Below are 22237 nucleotides of genomic sequence, written 5' to 3'. Positions count from 1 at the left end.
TATGTACAACAGCCCTAAACCCTGCTCTGTCCTGCGCCAACCGCACTGCCTCTGACACACCCATCCCAATTATCCCAGTCACTGAATCAATCCACCTCATAGAGGGTCTTCCCCTCCTGCGCTGTCCCTCCACCCTCCCAAGCATGATGTCCCTCTCCAAGGACCTGTCTCTCCTTGCAACCTGTCCAAAGTATGTCAGACGAAGCCCCAGAATTCTTGCCTCCAAGGAGTAGGCTGGTTTAACCCTCTCTAGGATGGATCTATTTGTTTTCTTGGCAGTCCAAGGTACATTCAATACTCTTCTCCAGCACCACAGCTCAAAGGCGTCAATTCTCCTTCTATCCTCCCTAGTCATTGTCCAACTCTCTGATGTATAACAAGTGATTGCAAAGACCATGGCCTGTATCAGGATTAGCGTAGGATGAGTTATTTCCTCAGCCTGACCTTGTCACGATACCCAGGTCGAACACTTTGGGGCAACTGCCATGATGGAGTAATTTTTCTACTATTCTCACCAATGCCCACCTCCACACAGGACTTGCAACCTGGACCTTATCATGCCAATTGTATTTACAAATGAAATATAATTGCAGTCTTTATAGTGGATCTTCCAGTTTCCAGGACCAGTTGCTGTCAAGTTGGCTGTGGTTGAAGAAAACCCTCTAAATGAAACAGGATACCAGCACTCACAGAGTTACCCGTGGCTGCTTGTTCAGAAGTGGATCCTCAGACATTCTTCCCACGTGTTTCTGGGTGAAGTTGAAACTCCATCCTTTGGGGCGCAGCTGAGTGCATTAACGGCTTGAATCTTGCATCCTCTTTTGTGTTTACTCAGAAGGCGAGTCTCGGCTGCATGTGCTATTCTAGTCTAGCTTGCAACTGTTAGTTGCCATCAAACTGACTACAAGTCAGAGAGACCCTACGAACAGCAATCTTGTCCCAGCCTGTGCCCCCATCACTGTCTCTGCCATGTTCCAGAACATTGCTGCAGTTACCATGTCAATCTATCTAACTGAGGGTCTTCTCTCTTTGTCTGACACCCTCTCTTCCCCACCAGGAATATCATTTTGCAAGGACTCTTGCCTCCTGAGAACACATTCAAAGTGTAGGAATGAGCTTTTATCATCCTCCTCTCTAAGAAGCATCCCGGATACTCTTCCTCTGAGACATGTTTATTTGTTTGTTTGTTTGTTTGTCAGTCCATAGATATTCAGTACTGCTCCCCGACAACACAATTCAAAGGCATCAATTCTTCTTTAGTCTTCTGTACTCACCACCCAACTTTTGCGTATATATGAATCTACTGAAAATATCATGGCTTGTGTGGGGAACACGTGGGTCTTTAAGCTGACATCTGCTCTAGAATTTTAGAGAGGTCCTTACCGGTGGATTTTCCCCAAAGCTCACACCTTATGATTTTTTTGAATGTTGCTATCGTAGGTGTGGATTATAGACCCAAGTAAAGTAAAGGTGTTTACAACTTTCATCTTTCTCCAGCTGACGTGATGTTGCTTATTGGTCCAGTGGTGAGACTTTTCTTGGTGTTGAGATGTTACCCATATTAAAGGTTCTAGTCTTTGATCTTCTGCAGTAAGTGCTTTAAATGCCCACTTTACGGAAGCAAGTTTGTATCATCTGCATTAAGTTTGGTTGTTGGTGAATATTCTCCAAACCTGATGCCACATTCCTCATCATATAGTCCAGATTCTCCAATTTTTCTTCAGCAAAAAGATTGAATTTCTCTGAAGAACAGATACAACACTGATCTACACATCTGGATTTTAAACTGTGCATTATCTCCTTGCTCTGTTCAAGCTACTGCTTCTTGATCTGGGTACAGGTTTCTCTTGGATACTAGTAAGTGTTCTTGAATTCTCATTTTTTTAATGTTAGCCATAATTCATGAAGATATCCTCAAACGCCTTTGAATTGACTAATAAGGCATTAAGAAAACACTTTTCTGGCATTCTCTGCTTTCAGCCAAGACTCGTCTGTCATCAGCAATGCTATTCCTTGCCCCATGTCCTCTCCTGGATCTAGCTTTCTTGTCCGGCCCCTCCTCATCGATGGTGCAGGATAGGGCAGTATTCTTGTTCTTAGTGTCTCTATGAGTCACAGACAACTCCACAGCATCTAACCACAGCCACCGCCCTGTTGATGTATTATTCCAATAATGTTTTCATAATCTTCAACAAGATTTTATTTGCATATGATGTCATTGCCAATTTTTTAGGATGATGGTTGATGTCATTGTTCAATAACTTCCACGTTCTGCTGGATCTCCCTCTTTTTTTTTTTTTTTAAAGAATGGATATCAATATGGATTTCTTCCAGTTAGTTTACCAGATAATTGTCTTCTAAATCCTTGGCCGGGTTGTGAGGGGATCCGTTCAAGACTGCATCTGTTTAGTGTAACGTCTCAATTGGTAGCCCATCAATTCCTAGTACCCGTTACAGCTCCCATAAGAAACTCAGACAAGAAGCGAGGAATCAGCTATCAAAATTGAAGGCTGTATGGCCAGTGTCTTGATGTACAAACCTACTCATCATGTCAGAGGATGTGTAAGTCTAACTCTCTCTCTCTGTGTATTCTTCTGAGACAATTTTCATTTCCTCCAGAAAGATGATGGCTTGAAGTCAGCTTAGATACAGATCAGATGCTCAGAAAGATAGAGGAAAGCACGCCAGTCATTTATGACATATTATGACTTATTACCCCAGACTGGGGTGATCGGGATGGGTGTGTCAGAGGCGGTGCGGTTGGCGCAGGATAGAGCAGGGTTTAGAGCTGTTGTGCATAGGATCGCTATGAGTCGGAAACGACTCGATGGCACATAACAACAACAACAACAACAACCCCACAGCACACCAACAGCACAGCCTGGGAATGTTGCTGTGGGCAGCCACTCCTGGGTATTGTGGCCTAGAGTCTCCTGGAACTCACATCTGAGTTCTGCCTTCTGCCCTGAGCCTCAAGGCATTTAAATGTTTGGTCCAGGGCACACAGCTGGGGAATGGAAGGGCTAAGATTTATTCTACATCCTTTGAATACAACATTTATGTGCTTTGATACCTCTCTTCCATGGTCAGTGACAAAGTGATTATCTGATGTAGAGCACTGGGGACAAAGGGTTCTTCTGTCCTCAGGGGGTCGTGGTCAACACAGAGCCCCTCACTTGTGTATAGAAGGTAGAGTCTTGGAAGCTGTCCACACAGGTATGTTCCTACAATGTTTATAAAATGATACACTGATCACTGATTACTACCCCTGGCTTCTTTTTACGTCAGCAGTTCTTCCGTCTAACCCACTTTAGGTCTGGTGGCACTGGTGTGGGATCATGTTTTTGAAGATAAGGCTAAGGAGAAACGGAATTGGAGATTCTTGTGATTAGGGTTAGTGGGGTATATTTAGCATTCGCTTCTTCATTAAGTTTAAGGCTTTCTCCCCCTGGTCATCTCAGTAGAGGAGTGGCTTCCAGGAATGTCTCCACTGCCCAATTGGTCAGCTCACCTGGCCCACAGGAAATTGCAGAACTGGACACTGTTAAAAGATGTGAACATGCTCTATGCCTGTTCGTGCTTGTCTCTGGAAATACGTGGATAATAGTGGGACAGGAACTAGACTGGAACTGTTGGAGCCAGGATCCAGTCCAGGATAATTCTCCCAATTCCCGGATGTGCGAGATGTGGACAGTTCTGCTTCACTGACCGTAAGACCTCACAGAAGTTCTCACCTCCTGGGAACCTGCTTGAGCAGCAGCTTGTGCTACATAAACACCAGCAGATTTTTAATTTTGGGTGGAAATGTGCAAAATATAACCTCTTAGGCTTCATGTTCTACTGCTACAGTTAAATGGCTGATTAGAAACTGCAAATTGGTTGTAAACTTACAGGATTCAGGCTCCTACCTATCAATATTTTAAATAAATCCAATAAATATTGGCATATAAAATGATCTGTTACTATTCTTGATAGTAAATGTCACCATATGAGTAGAAAATCACTAATAGACAAATACATAGAAAAATCATTACAAATAATGTTAAGCATTTGGTTAAAATGGTGTATTTGATATTTTGTAAAGTTATGATTTCTACCCTCTTGTAAGAGGAGTAGTTTTTTATTCTATGTAAATTTTCATTATCTTACTTAGTTTTGTACTTATCATTTTATTTATTTTCCTTTAAGAATTCTCCTAGAACTGTATAAACTCTGATTCCAACTAAGGAACAAACCCACGTTTGTCACATTCTGGCTGGAATCCAGAGTCAGGCCGCTGTATTGTACTGGAAGTTTTCTCACGAATGACCCAACGTCCCAGTGTCCCAGTCACGGTAATTAGGAATAAATAAATCCTTGACTGAAATGTTTGCTCTTGTGTCCTCACTCCAGCTTCCGAGTTGGGTCCCACAGAGGTGCTGACGCTGAGGGAGGGTCTAAATGTTTCTGTCACCTGTTACTACCCAAGTTATGTAAGTCTCATCAAATGAATGAAAGCCACCAACGCTGTGAAGTCAAGTTCAACCAACAGCAAGGCTCCATCAAGCCCCACGGCTTTGTACCTTTACGGCCAGTATTTTTTCCATGGAATGTTTGGCGGGTTTGGGTCTCTGAAATCGCAGCCTGCTGTGCTGCTCCACTTAGGATCTGACCACAAGAACTGGACAGGTTGCTAACAAGGTAAATAAAATGCACCGGAGCTTTGTGGGTGTGAGCTAAGGCAAAGAAAAGAAAAGCAACCCCGCTGAGGGGAGCCTCAGTCTTTCTGCCCTACCTCACACACAAAGAGCTGAAAGGCAAAATGTAGAAAAGAGGGGAATGCAGACAGTTCTTTGAATCCAGGAAACTTGTACAGGGAATTTTCTAGACCTAGGAGACAGAGAATTAAGCCACCCAATGGGGAGAGAGATGGTGAGAAGCAGTGGCAGAAAAATGGCAGCATCGGAGACAGAGGAGAATCAGAAGATTCCCAGGGGAGGTGCGGTGGCGATCCTGGCCTCACAATGACAGAGCTGAGCGCCTTCATTCAGGATGTCTGCTGGCGGAGTGAGGCGCCGCTGGGAATTGGACAGAGCTGGGGTTCCCGAGCACGGAGAGAGCTGACTGCCATCTGACCCAGGCAGGCTGGAGGAACGTTGGCGTTCCGCTGGGACCTGATAGTGGAGAACAGAAACCATGCAACACTCACTCAAACAGGGAAGAGACCAGCAAGGCTCCCTGAAGAGGTGGTGGTCCTGCTTGAAGCGCTTTATCTGGCACCATTTCAGATCCTAAACTTGTCATTACATCCCCCCAAAAACCCTATAATTCTGAGTATGGCCTGTGAGCTTTGTGTAGTCACTGAAGCAAATTACTAGAGAGGTAGAGAGTGCTGCGGCGGTGGGGGGAGGAATGGTGTCTGAATTGGTGAAAAGGTTGGAAGGTGGAGATGTGTCTGATCTTGAGAATTGGCTGGTGAGCGTTGATGCTGATTCTCTTGTGAGGTGAGAGGAGGCTGGCGAAGCTGCCCCACACTTACAGCCTCCCACTCAGTCAGTCGTGGAGGGGGAAGGGTGAGGCTCTGGGACCAGGGAGACCAAACTTCCTCTCCGCTTCCAGGCGCCCCATCAAGTGTTCCGCCTTTGCCTCCTCCCTTTCAGAAGGAGATGGAAACCATCTGCCCTCCTTCTAAGGCCACTGGGGTGCACAGCTCGTGTCTTATGCAAAGAACCCCACAGCCACATGCCCTGGTGACCAATGAACTCCAGAGAGGAAATCTAGAAAACAGCAGCCTTTGAATTCTGAGAGCAGGCTGGATTTGGTTTGGCATGAGAGAATATTCAGGCTGTTGGAGATAGTTACACAGATGACTTCTCCAGAGCAGAAAACCAGGAACCAGTCCGCACGAGCTGTGATTCTTCTGTCCTTGAGTTTTTAATGTCTGAGGCCCCAGCTTGTCCCTCTGCAGCCCAGGCTCCTCAGGGGTTCGCATCTCTGTTCCTAAGAGCAGCTTCTCACTTCCCAGGATCTGTTGGTGGCCTTGCATGGAACCCTGGACTTGGCCAGTGTCCTTGTGCTTTCTTCTCTCTCTGATGTTCACTGTCAGGTCACTAGCATTTGCTGCCAGATTTAAAAAGTCACCTGTTGAAGTCGTTGCTTCAGTCTTCAGAAAGCAGTTAAGAAAGAGACGGTTCTCCTACACACAATCGCAGGACCGTTAGCTCTGTGTCAGAGCCTGCACTCCCTCCCGAGGGCGTGGACTCTCTCTTCTGTGGTAGGAAATATTGGCTGTGTTGTTGCTCTGCAATTCTCACAGCTTCCAATCGCTCAGGAATGGAGAAAGGGCTTGGATCTGTGAGTGAGGAGATCAAGGCTCCTCTCTGCTTCCTGGGTGTCCAGACAGGCGTGCCATCCCAGCCTCCTCTCATATGTGGAAACCATTACCTTCCCTTCACCCTGCGCTTGAGGCCACTGGAGTGTGTGTGCAGCCCGTGTCCTAGGCAAAGAACACATCAACCACGTGTCTGAGGTGACTAAGTGTTTCCAGAGAGGAACCCCTGGGCCGACCAAGTGTCTGTGTTGTTGTTTGTAGCCATCATGTGGGCTCCGACTCAGCCTCTGTGCACAGCAGAATGGAACTCTCCACGGTCACCCATTTTGAATAATATTGCAGGAGTTCTTTGCTTTTCGACGCAGTGTAGTATTCCATTGTGTGAATATACCACAGCTTCTCTATCCATTAGTTTGTTGATGGGCACTTAGGTTGTTTCCAACTCCTTGCTACTGTGAACAAAGCCACAATAAACATGGGTGTGCATATATCTGCTTGGGTGTCAGTTATGGTCTCTTTGGAGTATATTCCCAGTAGTGGAATTGCTGGGTCAAATGGTATCTCTATTCGCAACTTTTTGAGAAAGCGCCACACCACCTTCCACACTGCTTACACCATTTTACACTCCCACCAACAGTGAATAAGGTTTCCAGTTTCCCCACAACCTCGCCAGCATTTGTTGTTTGCTGCTCTGTTAAATTTTGCTATTCTGACTGGGGTGAGATGATATCTTATAGTTGTTTTGATTTGCATCTCTCTTAGAGCTAGGGATTTTGAACATTTCTTCATGTGCTTGTTGGCCATCTGAATGTCTTCTTTGGTGAAGTGCCTGTTCATATCCTGTGCCTATTTTTCAATTGGATTGTTTACCTTTATCTTGTTGTGGTGAGAATGGAACTCTCAGCGTTCCTCCTCATCCTCGGCCTCCGAAGTGCTTAAACTCACTCCGGCAGCCACCCCATTAATCCATTTCCTCGAGGGTCTGTTTCTTTTTCACTGACCTTCCATGCAAGTCATATCCTCCTGCTGATTATTAAACTAGCTGGAGCGGTTCATCCCCAGGAAACATCTAGAAATTCAAGCTGGATTCAGAAGAGGTCTTTTAATGAAGGGCACTGTTGCTGATGCCAGATGGATCTTGGCTGACAGCAGAAAATACCAGAAAGATGTGTACTTGTGTTTTGTTAATTATGTAAAGGCATTTGACTATGAGGACCACGACTGTTAAAAGGGTGAGGGCCACGTGGCGACAACTATATCTGAACTTTACTGTCAAAAATCCTCACCACTATACAGATAGACTTAACAAACATTTTACAAGAGGCCTTACAAATGGCGACTTTACATGTGGACTTCTCCAGATGGCCTCCACAGGAATCCGATTGATTACTTCTGTGGAAGAAAGCGTTGGAGAAGCTCAATATCAGCAGTCAAAGCGAGGCCAGGTGCTGAGTGCGGAATACACCACCAACTTCTCACGTGCAAGTTCAAATTGAAGCTGAAGAAAATGGAAACATGTCCACAAGAACCAAATCTTGAGTCTATCCTTTGAATTTTAAAACCATCTCATGAGTGAGTAGGCTTGTAGTATTGAACACCAATGATCGACGACCAGATGAATTGTGGGATGACATCAAGTATATTATCCCTGAGAACAGCAACAGGCCACTACAAAGACCGAGGAGAAAGGAAAAAAAATATGGATGCCAGTAAACAACACTAGAGTAATGAGAAGCAAAACAAAGAGATTCTGGGGAAAAGGCCTGAACAGAATATTTCAAAGGGCAGCAAACTATTGTAACAGAATATGCAGCGATAAAGAATTGGAGAATGAAGAGGGAAGAACTCACTCAGCTTTTCTCAAACTGAAAGAACTGAAAAATTCAAGCCTTGAGTTACGATGCTGAGAGGTTCTATTAGCAAGATTGTGAATGTCCCTCTATACTAGTATATTACAAAACGTCTGCTTTCTCTGCTCCAAACCTTGTTGCTGAGATTGGTTCCATCAGTAGCAGGCAACCAATAGGCCCGTGCTGTCTTGAGTAACAGTGTCATTCAGACACCGACCCCAGACCTCCAGGGTGTTTCCTGGATCATAGGAGTCTGGCTTACATGTTCCCCGTGTGGACCTCGGGGTGGCCACTCGGGATTGGGATGCCTTCAACTCGATGTCTTTAAGTGGACTCTGACTCAGGGCCAGTGCACAGCCGCCCCACCAGGTTTTCAAGGTTGTGACTGTTTGGGAGTGATTTTCCAGGCCTTTCTTCCTTGGCATCACTAGGTGGGTTTGAACCCTTAGAGCAGCACTTAACTCCCCAACACTCAAGGCCTCGTCCCACAGCCATAGACAAGCCTTACTTTCTCCCACTGTGGGGCTTGTCTAAGCTTTCCCTCCTGCCTAGAACCCCTGTATCTACCCTTCCTGGACTCCTCCGTACAGACACCCCTGGGGTCCTTCCCACCATACTCATGCCCCACAGCCCCAGGAAGCCTGGCTCAGGGAAGAGACATTTAAACTGGGCCCCCACCTCCAACTACACAGATGCTTCCAGCTTGAGTGGGACATATAGCAGAGACGGGGGGCTCCCCTCCTTGGTTGACTGAGTCCCTGTGGGGGTGTCCCTGTGCCCTACTGCTCTGTCCCACCGAAACCTTCCAAAAAGTTGGTTCACTCTCCTACAGTGGAAAAATAAAAATGACCCAAAAAACGGAAAAGGCCTGTGGGCCTCAGATGGGCTTAATGAAAAGACACATGTGAGCACTTGAGTAATGTGTGTGTCAGGAGTGAAGAACCTCTGTGGTGGGAAGAGCTAGGGCAACTTCTCCTAAAGCTGGAAAACAAGCTGCCCACTCAGCGAACTGACCTTTCCCTTAAAACTCCTATCCTAAAGGATTGAGAAACTATGGTACATTCACACAATGGAATACTATGCAGCATGCAGGAACAATGATTTTATAAACTACCACCTTACATGGGAGGGACTGGAGAGCATTATGCTGAGTGAACTAGCTCAGTCTCATAAGGACAAATACTGCATAAGACCATTGTTGTAGAACAAGAACAAGGATCCGAGGAGGGGAGGGGAGGCTTAATCATAGAGTCACACAATTTAATGGATAGAGGGAGGGATGGGTAAATGAAAGGGGAAAGATCTGGTGTGAAAAACAATGTATGTGAATTTTATGAACTTTGTATGTAAACCAGTATAAAATAATAATAGTTTAAAAAAAGAATTAAAAACAAAACAAAAAGACTCCTATCCTACACCCTCTTACCTCTTCTTGTGCCCCAACTCTCCCTCATATCTGGGGCCCCCAGGCCCTTCTCTGGGGCCCAGGTGAGGTCAGGCTTCCAGATGTCCAGATGGACAGTTGGACTCCCATTGATGGAGCCCTCTAATATCACCTCATTCCCTCTTGTCCCCTGGGCTTGAGAGTGCTGGCTTTCCAGGGGCCTCAAGTACATTCCCAACCCCCAGACTTCAAGGAAGCCTGGGTTTCTTCACTCTAGGGTCCCTCTCAGACTGAACTCCCAACAGTATTTGCAGAGGGCTTTCCGGGGGAAATGAACACTTCCAGAACATTCCCTACATGGCCTCCATCCAAGTCACACCAATTATTCTCCTTCTGGGAAAAGATGGGACCCACCTGCCCCATGCCCTTGGGCTGTAGGAGCTTTCACCTCTACACTCCCCAGTGTTGGCCCTGCTATGCTCAGGACTGGTAGAAGGAGGGTTGTGCATAAGAGCAGTGGGGGACACTTCCCAGTCTGGGCCTCTGCCTACTGCGTGTTCCCTCAAAGTCCTCCCAAGACAGCAGCTTGGACAATTTGGCTAGGCTGGGGGAGGGGCAGAGAGATCTGTTGTCAAGAGGACACACAGGTCCTGGAATTCATGGCAGTTTGGGACTAGGAGTGAGACGATCTTGAGGACAGGGGCTGCCCGAGTGTCAGGATGAAATACTTAGGAGAGTGGACTCAGAGTCTCCAATGTCCCTGGAAATGTCAGAGCCTCTGGACCTGCTTCTAGTGTCAGATTTCAAGGAGTTTCCTGTCCCAAAGATACCCACCTCCCGACCCCAGAGTTGCTCATCTTTGAGGCAAAGGTGGCCCTTACTAGTGCTTGTCTGGCTCTTGTCCTCTGTTCAGGTCCTCAGGACCCCTGTCCTGATCTGAGAGATATCTGCTTTTAGGACACCCACAAAGAGGTCCTACAAATTCCCCAACCACTAAACCACCATCCCATCAGGGCAGGAGGGAGATGGCACAGCTGAGCCTGAACAATACAGCCCCAGGGCAGGATCTGAACAGTTTAGAGAAGGCCTGGACCTGGAGAAGACAGCTCAGGAGGCAGAACCAGCCTGAACCCAATTCAAGACCAGGCAGGAGGACGAGGAGGGGATGCTTCCAGAAGAAATGCCCAGCTCAGAGCATTCCCAGAACCCCTGGGGGGGCACAGCTCTCCACCTGTGGACCTCACATAGGTCCAAGCACTGTAAACACTGTGCCTGAGTTCAGCTCAGCCAGGCTGCTGGGAGAAAGGATGCGAACTTGGTGCCTTTGCTCTGCTGGAGAAGCCTACTTTCTGATTGTAAACAACTTTGCTGTAAGCATAGGTGTACATATTTATGTTTGTGTCTCAGTTCTGATTTCCTTGGGATATATTCCCAGAAGAGGAATGACTGGATCATATGGGATATCTGTGCTCAAATTTTTGTGGAAATGCCCAACTGCCTTCCAGAGTGGTTGTACCACTTTACAATCCCACCAGCAGTTCATGAGAGCTCCAATCTATCAGCATCCTCTCCGACATTTATTCCTTGCTGTCCTATTAAACTTTGCTACTGCTTGTAGACAGTGAATGAGAATCACAGAAAAAGAATTGATGACTTTGAGCTGTGGTGTTGAAGAAAAGCACTGACAATGCAATGTACATCATTATCCCCTCTTTTCTTAGCTTCCCCCAACCCCGATGTCAGTCCTGCTTTAGAACAGTGGCATTATGCAGTATTTGCCCTTTTGTGAATAAGATATTTCACTCAGCATAGTGTCCTCCGAGTCACCTATTTTGTATAATATTTCATTACTTCCTTGTTTTTCAGCGCCACATAGTATTCCATTGTGTGAATATACCACAGCTTCTCTAGCCATTCATTTTTTGATGGGACTTGGGTTGTTTCCAACTCTTTGCTATTGTGATAAAGCAGCAAGAAACATGATTGTGCATATATCTGCTTGAGTGGCAGTTCTGGTTTCTTTAGGGTATATTCCCAGTACTGAAATTGCTGGATCAAATGGTATTTCTCTTTCCAACTTTCTGAGTAAGTGCCATATGGCCTTCGATAGTGGTTGCGCCATTTTACACTTCCATCAACAGTGAATAAGGGTTCCAGTTTCTCTACAACTTCACCAGCATTTGTTGTTTGCGGCTCTGTTGAATTTTGCTGTTCTTACTGGGGTGAGATGATATCTTAGTTGTTTTGATTAGCATCTCTCTTAGAGCTAAGGATTTTGAACATTTCTTCATGTGTTTGTTCGCCATCTGCATGTCTTCTTTGGTGAAGTGTCTGTTCATATTCTGTGCCCATTTTTCAATTGGATTATTTACCTTTATCTTGTTTTGGTGCTCAAGTATTCTATAAATTCTAGATACAAGTCTCTAATCAGACATATCATTACCAAATATTTTCCCCAGTCTGTGGTTTCCCTTTTTACCCTGTTGGAGAAGTTTTTGGACGTGCATAGGGATTTGATTCTTAGAAGGTCCCATTCATTTATTTTATCCTCTCCTGCTTGCAGGTTTTTCAGGATGCTTGGAAGACTGTTCAAGTTGTGGGGTAATTGGGATAGGTGTATCGGAGATAGTGTGATTGGCACAGGACAGAACAGAGTTTAGGGCTGTTGTACATAGGGTCGCTATGAGTCGCAAGCGACTTGAAGACACCTAACAACAACAACATTTAATCTTGTAATTAGCTATTGTGAAAGGTATTGTTTTCCTTAGCTCCAGTTCTGTATTCTCTTTGTCACTCTAGAGAAATCCAATTGATTTTTGTATGTTGATCTTGTATCCTGCCACTTTGCTGAATTGGTCAACTACGTCCAGTAGAGTTCTTGCTGAGTCTTTAGGGTTTTCTAAGTATATTATCATATCATCTGCATATAGAGATAATTTTACCTCTTCTTTGCCAACTTGGATACCTCTTATTTCCTTCTCTTGTCTTATTGCTAAGACTTCCAATACATTATTGAATAGGAGAGATGATAGCATCCTTGCCTAGTTCCTGTTCTCAAAGGGAATGGCTTTAATCTCTTTCCATTGAGAACAATATTGGCTCTCAGATTTGCATATATACTGTTTACTATGTTGAGGAAATTCCTCTCTAATCCTATTTTGTTGAGTGTTTTAATCAGGAAAGTGTGTTGGATTTTGTCAAAAGCGTTTCTGCATCAATTGATAGGATCACGTGATTCTTGTTCTTTGCTTTGTTAATGTGATGAATTACTCTGATTGTTTTTCTTATGTTGAACCATCCTTGCATACCTGTTATGAATTCCACTTGGTCATGGAGAATTTTTCCCCCCCATGTATAATTTGATTCTATTGGCCAAGATATTATTCAGGATTTTTGCACCAATGTTCATGAAAGATATTGGCCTATAGATATTGGCCTTGGTATCAAGGATATATTTGTTTCATAGAGTAAGTCTGGGGGAATTCCATCTTTTTCTACTTTCTGTAATAGTTTATGCAGAATTGGTGACAGTTGTCTGAATTTTTTATAAAATTCACTTTTAAAACTGTCTGGTCTAGGGCTTTTTTTTGCTGGAAGTTGTTTTATTATCTTTTCAATTTCTTCTTTTGTAATGGGTCTGTTCAGATGTTCAATTTCAGCTTGTGTCAGTTTCCTCTAGGTTTTCATATTTGTTTGAGTATGTTGTTGATTGCCTTCGAGTTGAACATGACTCATAGCAACCCTATGAACAAAAGGCTTGAAGGCCCTCTACAACTATTGACATTTATCAACGTTCATAGAGTTTTCGGAGGCATGTTATTTAGGAAGTGGTTGCCACTCCTGCAGTATAATTTTTCACAATATTTAATTGATAGCCTTTTTATTTTAGTTGGTTCTGTTATGACATTGCCTGTTTCATCTTTTATTCAGATTATTTGTGTTTTTTCCTTGGTAAGTTTTACTAGTGGCTTGTCAATTTTATTGACCTTTTCGAAAAACCAACTCCTAGTTTTGTTGATGGTGTCATTGTTTTTCTGTTTTCTATTTCAGTTATTTCTGCCTTAATTTTTATCATTTCAGGTTTTTTAGAGTGTTGGGTTTTCTTGCTGTTCTTTTTCAATTTGTAGGAAATGTTGGGTTAGAGAGTCAATGGTAATTTTTTCCTGCCTTTTGATGTGTTTGTTTATTGCTATAAATTGACCTCTGATTAATGCTTTGTCTGTTTCCCAGAGGTTTTGGTGAGTTGGGTTTTCATTGTCATTTGTTTCAACAAACTTTAATTTCATTTTTTATTTCTTTTCGTTCCCACTCATGTTCAAGCAAGGTGTTGCTCAGTTTCCAAATGTGTTTTTATTTTCTTCTTTATCATCTTGTTATTAATTTCTAATTTTGTAGCATTGTGGTCTGAAAAGATATTTTGCATTATTTTTATGTTTTTAAAAATTTATTAATGATTGCCTTGTGGCCTAAAATGTGATCTATACTCAAGGACGTTACATGCACATTAGAAATGATGGTATACTGTGCTTTTTTTGGGTGCATTAGCCTATAAACATCTATGAAATCGAGTTGGTTTATAGTGTGGTTTAATTCTTCAGCATCTTTGTTGGGTTTCTTTCTGGTAGTTCTCTATTTTCTTGAGAGTGGTATATTGAGTCTCCAACTACTACAGCGGTGTTATCTATTTTCTTTTTCAGTTTTGTTAATGTTTATTTTCTACATTTTGCAGCTCTATAATTTGGAGCATAGATATTTATTATTATGTCCTCTTCTTCTATTAACTCTTTAAGCATTATGTAGTGAGCTTCCTTGTCCTTTGTGATGGTTTTTGCATTGAAATTTATTTTATCAGAGATTAATATCGTTACTTGTACTTTTTTATGGTTGTCATTTGCTTGGTATATGTTTAGTCTTTATCTTCACTTTTCAGGTGTGTCTCTTGTGGATAGCATATTGATGGATTTTGTTTTTTTATCCAATCTGTTAGTCTTTTTCTCTTCAGTGGTGCATTTAAATCATTCACATGCAATGTGATTAGTGAGAGGCAAGGTTTTATTGCTATCATTTTGTTGAGTTCATTTTGATGTTGTTGCTAGTTACTTTGGTCTATCTTACCTTCTGTGGCATCTCTGCAAGAAGGACATCTCACAGTGTTTCTTGCAATGCTGGTCTTGTTTTCACAAACTCTTGTATATTCTGTCTTTCTGGGAATATCCTGATCTCACCTTCATAGTTGATGGATAATTTTTCTGGGTACAATATTCTTGGTTGACAGTTGTGTTCTTTGAGTATTCAGTATTTGTCATTCCACTGTCTCCTTGCTCACATGGTTTCTGCTGAGAAATTGACACATAGCCTTATTTGCTCTTCCTTATAGGTTACTCTTTGTTTCTCCCTCGCTGCTTTCAGAATTCTCTCCTTATCTTTGGTTCTGGCAAAGTTGACTATGATATGCCTTGGTGTTTTTCTTTTGAGGTCTGTTCTATATGGTGTTCACTCAGCTTCTTGAATATATATTCTCTTATTCTTCATTATGCCTGAGAAGTTTTCCTCTAGTAATTCTTTTTTTTTTTTTTCCACAACTTTCTTTTTTGTGCCTTTATTTGCTTCTTCCTGTTTTGGGATTCTGATGATGTGCATGTTATTTCTCTTGATGGTGTTTCACGTAATTCTTTTATTTTTCTCCTTTTTTCCTTCCTTTTTGATTCTGCTTTTTGTTCTAGCAGATAAGTGGTGGCCATTCTATCTTCTATTTCACTGGTTCTGTGTTCCTCCTCCTCAACTCTATTCATATGTCCCTCCATCATGTTGACAGCATCTGAAACATTGAACCTCATATTTTTGATCATGGGTTTTTGTTTTTCCAGAACCTCTAATGCCTCATTTGTTTTACCTGCATTGTTTTGGATTGTTTTTTAAGTTCCTCTTGTTTTTTGCTTGCAGTGTCCTGTATTTCTTCAAGTTTGCCTTTCACTTGTTGAAAATATTCAATCACTGTTCTTTTAAATTCTGTGTCAGAAAGTTCAGTCAGACTTTCTGGCTTCAGGAAGTCCATTGATACTGTGTCACTTTTGGGGGTGACACCTTGCTTTGGGCTTGTGTAGGGTGTGAGGTGGCCTGCTTCTTATATGACATTGCTGTGGTAGAGTTTTTCATGCCTGAGGTGATGATAGGTTCTTGATCTGAAGTCACTGCTCTAGAAGAGGGTGGGGCAGCTACCCTGCCTGTATTTCTCTCTGAACTTCTGACCCAAGGAAAGTTTCAGTTCAGGGCCTGTGAAAGTAGCTTCTTCTGTCAGATGACAGTTGCAGCTAGGGCAGACCAAGGCAGTTAGTTGACTGGGCATGAGGAGAGGCAATGCAGAGGCAGGCTCACAGGGCAGGCAGGGTGGGCATGGACACAGTGCAGGTATGTGCTGAGCACACACATGCAGATGCACCCCAGGCAGGCCCGCATGCAAATGCTTGCCTCGTGACCTCACTCAACTTCCAGCTATCTGGCTTGCCCCTGGTGTCTTGCTCTCAGCTGCTCACTCCCAGTGGCTCACTCCTGGTCTGGCGTCACTCCTGGCATTTTCTTAAGAAGCTGAAAATATACTATTTGATCCAATTTTTGTACTATTGGATACATACCCTAAAGAAATAAGAGCTGTTATATGAACAGATACATACACACATGCTTATTGTAGTATTATTCACAACAATAAAGAGCTGGAAACAACCAAGTGTCCATCAGTGAATGAGAGGGTAAAAAATAATGATCCAGTCACACAACAGAGTCCTACACAACATTGAAAAACAATGAAGATTTTGTGAAACATTATATAACATAGGTGAGTCTAGAAGACATTATCCTGAGTGAATGCAGCCAGTCATAAAAAGATAGATGTTATGTAAGACTACTGTTATAAAAAAAAGAAAGGAAGACTTACATACAGAGAGAAACATTCTAGTATGGCTATAAGGGAGGAGAAGAGAGGGCATAAAGGTAATAGATAACACACACTAAGAGAAAGACTACATTGGATGAATGTATTGTGCATATTGTAAAACATGTTATGAAACAAAATGTGCCATTAGCCCAGCATGGCAGGAGGCAGAGAGCACAGTCAAACCCGGAAAATGCAGCTCTGATCTGGGATCCAGATGGATGGATGAGCTCTAATCCTGATGGAAACATAACCAGTGCCAAAACTATTCCAGATGTGGCAGGAGAGCTGGGGAGTGGATGCAGGGTAGAGTGGGTGAAGGCTACCAGAAGGAATGCCCAGCTCAGAGACACTACCAACTCTCCCAGACCCCTGAGGGGCCCTCAGCTCTCTGTCAGGTGATCAAGTGGCCAAATAACAGTGTGGCCTGAGTATCGCTTTGAACTCATACTTCACAATGTAGCCTGGCTGTTTGGAGAAGGGACACATGCTTACCCTGTGCCTTTGGTCTTCGTTGGGGTGGAGAAAGGATATTTTTCAGAGATGCAGGAGCAAACAGGGCCAGTGTCCACTCCCTTTGTAACTGATTGAAGCAGATGCAAAGATGCTGGAGGCAGTGAGGGTGGGAGGCTTGGGCTTTGTGAGCAGGAGGGTTGGCAGAGAGATGGGCACCATCCCTCAGATGGCACCCCATTTCCCACCCCGGGATCTGTTGGAGGCTCCTCCAAAGCAGGAAGCTCCAAATCAAACACTAATAGAAATCAGATGGCACAAGTGAGTTAACGGTCACAGCCTGCTGACACACAGGGGTTAGTGGCTGGGGGCCTGATGAGCAGGCGGGATAATCCAGCTACTCTTTGGAAAGCCCCCAAATGCAGTCCTGGGGGACTTCCTGAGCATCAGGATGTCCCAGAGAAGTCACACATGCCCGACTCAACATCTTCGTGGGCCTGGGGAGCTGAGTGAGTGTTCTTAGTGTCTCCCTTATAGAACCAAGAGTGAGGGTACCTTGGAGAGCACCCAGAAAGAATACCGTGACTGAGAAACAAGGCTCATCCAGTGCTCCATCCCATCCTCTGAGCATCGTCATCACTGGACAAGTCCACCAGCAGACATTATTCATGCAGGCAACCAGGGGTGGTTCTGACAGCTTTCCTGGCAGGAGGTAGCCCCTCCCTGCCCAACCCCACCCCGACTCCCTCCTGGCTGCTAATGTTCTGTGGTTACCCTAGCTATTGTAAGAGACCCACACAGAGACAGGCACTTCTGGGCTCCAGGCTCTTCCTCCACATCCCTGCACCAGCCCTCTCTTGGCAAGCTGTGTGCTCAAGTCCATTAGCCCCCAGCCCTATAGGGAGGTTCCTGTATTTATGCTTGCTTCCTGTGATTATAAACCCTGAACCCCTTTCACTTCCCAGAGCAAGCTGACAATGATTCTCTGGTCCTGGCTGCAGAGCTCAGGGGTAGCGAAGAAGCCTGAGGCAGCCTTGTCCAGAAAACAAGGCTGCACTGGACTCTGGAGGTAAAATCTCCTACAGTGGCTGGAGTACTAGTGCTTCCCAGAGGACCCTGTGGTCTGGTGCAGGCGAGCACCAGCCCCTGCCTGAGGATGGAGCACCAAGGAAGAGGTGAGCCTTCAGTCTGTCTTGGGTGGGCATGGAGAGCAGAGAGTCACAATATGTGCCTTTTAGGCATCCTTGCTTTGCAGAATGCAATTTAGGGACCCAGGTGAGTGTCTGGACTGCTCTATCCCTTGTCATCTAAATAACATGACACGACAAAGCCCATCTCCCAGAGGCAGAATGCTAGTGGTCTCACCCTGAGAGAGAGAACACTTTCACCTTGTCAGATCTCAGCCCTGGGGCAGAGATGCTATTATTGCCCTTTTCCCTGGCCTCCATCCTCTGTAACACACCAGGGGCAACATCGAGGGGGGTAGAAAAAAAATCCCTTCTACAGAACTCACAGACAGGAAGTAAGGCTCTTCCAGGGACTCAAGGTGGCCAGCTCTGAGCATGAGTTATGGTCATATTCCTTCCTGTCCAGCCATTCCCAAGATCTCTTCCTTGCTGATTATCTCAGTGGACATGAGAACAAGGGTTAGGACTTTTCCCAGACGAAAGGATGTGCAGGGATGATGGGAAGAGCAATTTCAAGGTCAAAGCCTGGTTCAAAGAGCTGGAGCCAGTATGTAGAAGAGTGTGGCCACTTGGCTGGGCAGTGTGTCCATTAGCCATCAGCCAATCTGTTAGGCATGCACACAGTAAACACTGGTGTCAATACAAATAGGTATAGGCACAGAGAAACACATCTGCCCTAGACACTCCTTAAGAAAGCTCGTAACGGAGCCGAGCTGTTGTGGCCAGAATGAGCTCAGATGCCTTCTCCCAGGGACCTCTTCTGGGCTGGACTGGGCATTGGGAGCAATTGAGATAGAAGATCAATGTCTCCCCCCGGTCCAGGGTCAACTACCTAGTTGGGCAGCTGTTGGGGAGTGATGGGGCCTCCTTCTCCTTGGTGGGCATATCAGGTTGGAAGCTGAAGTGTGGTCCTCCATACTGGCATGTTCACCTTTCAGTAATCCTTACTGAGTGTTTCCTCCCTTCCTTGTACTGGGGGGAGGCGGGGGGGGGAGGGGGAACCGTGTCAGAATGAATTGTTCGAGTGCCCCAACAAGTTGTTTCCAAATCCTAGCCCTCAGTCCCTGTGAACATGACCTCATTTGGAAATAGTCTTGTAGAAGGGGTTGGATCACCTGAGATCGTTCTGGAGTCAGGTGAGTCCTGACTGAATCTGAGTGAAGCTTTTATAAGAAGAGAAAGCAGAGCTTCCCAAATACAGAGCACACAGGGGTGTGTGAGGACGAAGGCTGTGAGTGATGCTGCCCCAACCCAAGGAACGCCTGGGGCTACAAGAGCAGAAGAGGAAAGGAAGGGTCCTCCTTTAGAGCCTCCAGTGGGAGCAGAGCCTGTAGACACCTGAGTTAGAGCTTCTGGCTCCTGGCGCTTTAATAGAATGCATTTCTGTTGGTTACTGAACTCTAGAGGGAGGTGAGACAGCTAGCTGGGAAACAGACATTCTGATGGGTTCATCACATGAGCAGAAGAAGATGAGGGTAGCAATCTCCGGATAGGTATGCAGCATTTAGCAAAGCCTTAAACTCGGTAGTCACTCAGCATTCACTGAGTGTCACGTTGTGGTGGTCTCTGACTCAGCAGAGACCAAGGGCACTGCCATCCAGACTTTAGGAGCCAGGCTGTAACAGGTAACTATGCGGTCAGTCTTGACATGGTCAGTGTGCTTTTAGTTTTTTACTCAAATTCTCACAGCGTGTGGTTTCATTTTTGTGGAGTTCAGAGGTCCCACCTTCTCTGGCCTCCTTTCTTTTTCTGATACCAATTTTGCCAGTGATGAAACAGAATTTTAAAAGTCAGCATGGCCAAGAGGTCCCTCAGGAAAACTGTGGAACAGAGAGACATTTGTCTGCGGGTACAGTTGAGAGAGGTTCCCTGGTCCAAGACCTGTACCCTGAGCCTTCTCAACTGGAACAACCGCCCATTAGTTGCTTAAGGAACTCTGGGAGCATGGTCTATAACGGTGCCTTGAATGATGCTGATCACTGTTCTTCTCCCTTATGTAATGTTAGAGGAGTTCAGACACCTCTGTCATGTCATTTCAAACTGACGTTCAATTTTACAAAGAATAATCATACTCGTCAGGTCACCATGATTTGAGTTGACCAGACAGCAACACCAGATGTTCAAGATCAGATCTGCAGAGATTACAGAGGAAAGACAGTAAAAACAATATGGGATTGAGGTTAAAAGGGACGACCCAAATGAGGGGAGGCCAGTGGATGCTAATCATGGTGCTTCCTAAGATGAGGGATGTTATCAATTTTATTCTTTGAACCTAAGGTCTAATTAAATTATGGTATCTGAAGATTATAGGAAAAATATGAACACAAATCAACATTTAAAAAATCATTTGATAAAAATCAATAATCTTGATGTTTGAGAAAAAAAATAATAACCTAAAAATAAAATACTTTTAGCTGGATGAAGAGTCTCTACAAAACATCAAACTAATCACACCGTGTGTGGTGCGAAGTTGGGGTGGGTCAGCCAGGGTTGTAGGGACAATAAGAGGTTTGCCGGTCATGATCTTCTGTTAAAAGAACCTGAGTTGAGGGCCACGGGACATTCACATCGGTCCACCTTCTTCTGCAGGGATGAACGGCACTCTGGATGGCAGCGAGATCCTCGAGTTGACCTTAATCAACATCACGATGGACGCGTGGGGTGTAACCTTTCTCATACTCAGCGTTCTGACCCTGCTCACCTGCGTGTGCGGGATGGTGGGCAATGGTGTGGTCGTCTGGCTGCTGGGCTTCCGCGTGCAGAGGAACCCCTTCTCTGTCTACGTCCTCAACCTGGCGGTGGCTGACTTCCTCTTCCTCCTCTGCTTGGTCCTTGTGCTAAGCATGGAATTCCTCAAGAAGATGATTGAGACGTACTTCTTCTTCTTCCTGCTGCTAATAATAGTGATGTTCTTTGCATACACCGCGGGCCTGAGCCTGCTGACCGTCATCAGCGTCCAGCGCTGCCTCTCCGTCCTCTTCCCCATCTGGTACAAGGTCCACAGGCCCCGGCACCTGTCCACCGTGGTGTGCACCCTGCTCTGGGGGCTGGCTCTCCTCATGATGACACTGGCCATTTCCTTCTGCTATACTGACATTCAGCGAGGCTTCACCATGGACATGTTCATGAATGTTCTCATTCTGGGGATCTTTACACCCATTATGATCCTCTCCAGCGTGGTCCTCTTCGTCCAGATCCAGAGAAGACCCCGCGCGTGGCGTCGGCGATCCGTGAGGCTGTTTGTGATCATCCTGGTCTCAGTCCTGGTGTTTGTGGTCTGCTCTCTGCCCTTCGGCATCTTCTGGACCCTCCTCTACAGGCTACAAGCACGTTCTTACGTGTATTATCTGTTAATGAAGCTGTCATGCTTCACCTCGTCCCTGAGCAGCAGTGCCAACCCCTTCATCTATTTCCTGGTGGGCAGACGGAGGAGCAGCAGCCTAAGGGTGCCCCTGAGGTCCATCCTGAGCAGGGCATTGCAAGAGGGCCCAGAGTTGGGGGGAAAAGAAATGTCCTCCACAAGTGGTTACCAAGACAAATCGTCAGCAGGTCGCCTTGAGGACCTCTCCTGAGCATCAGAGGAGAACTGGGCCCCACAGGACTTTCAGTGGTTGCTGGTTTAGGAACCAGTCTGTAGGCATTCTTCCAAGGCGTTTCTGGGTGAATTTGAAACTTCAACTTTTGGGGAGCAACTGAGTGCATTTATCTTTTGCACCTCATAGGCACTCCAAGTTCTTCTTAGAAGGTAGACCTACCTTTCAGCTCTATTATGTTACAGCAGCCACAGGAAACTCAGACACACAGTAAGCAAAGAATCCCCTACAAAGATTGAAGCCTGCAAGGTGCCATCTTTCTGCATAAACCTACTTAGTATGTGAGAAGATGGACACGCCTAGTTCTCTCTATGTCCTTCCGGAATAATTACCATCTCCTGTGCAAAGCTGGAGACAAAGGGCAGGTACTCAGAAAGGAAGAGCGGAGAACACTATTGCCTTTACCCATTTCTTAGGGAGCTCTGATGGCCTAAGTGGTAAGGAGCTGTGCTGCCAACCCAAAGGCATGCAGTTCAAATCCACCAGCTGCTCCATGGGAGAAGGATAGGCAATTTCTTCCCATGAAATATAC

At 45.1% G+C, this 22237-nt stretch overlaps 1 protein-coding gene across 1 annotated transcript; it reads left to right on the top strand.

Moving 5' to 3' along the window:
- Positions 1–19184: 19184 nt before the first annotated feature.
- LOC102876225 (mas-related G-protein coupled receptor member D-like) lies at positions 19185–21684 on the top strand. The gene is made up of 2 exons (XM_006893390.1): positions 19185–19248; positions 20702–21684. The coding sequence occupies exons 1-2, from the start codon at positions 19185–19187 to the stop codon at positions 21682–21684; spliced, it is 1047 nt and encodes a 348-aa protein (XP_006893452.1).
- The last annotated feature ends 553 nt before the right edge of the window (positions 21685–22237 follow it).

Source organism: Elephantulus edwardii, unplaced genomic scaffold (assembly GCF_000299155.1).
Source record: "Elephantulus edwardii isolate Elephantulus edwardi_28Jun2011 unplaced genomic scaffold, EleEdw1.0 scaffold00126, whole genome shotgun sequence".
Classification (NCBI taxonomy): domain Eukaryota; kingdom Metazoa; phylum Chordata; class Mammalia; order Macroscelidea; family Macroscelididae; genus Elephantulus; species Elephantulus edwardii.
This window is presented reverse-complemented; position numbering and strand designations above follow the sequence as displayed.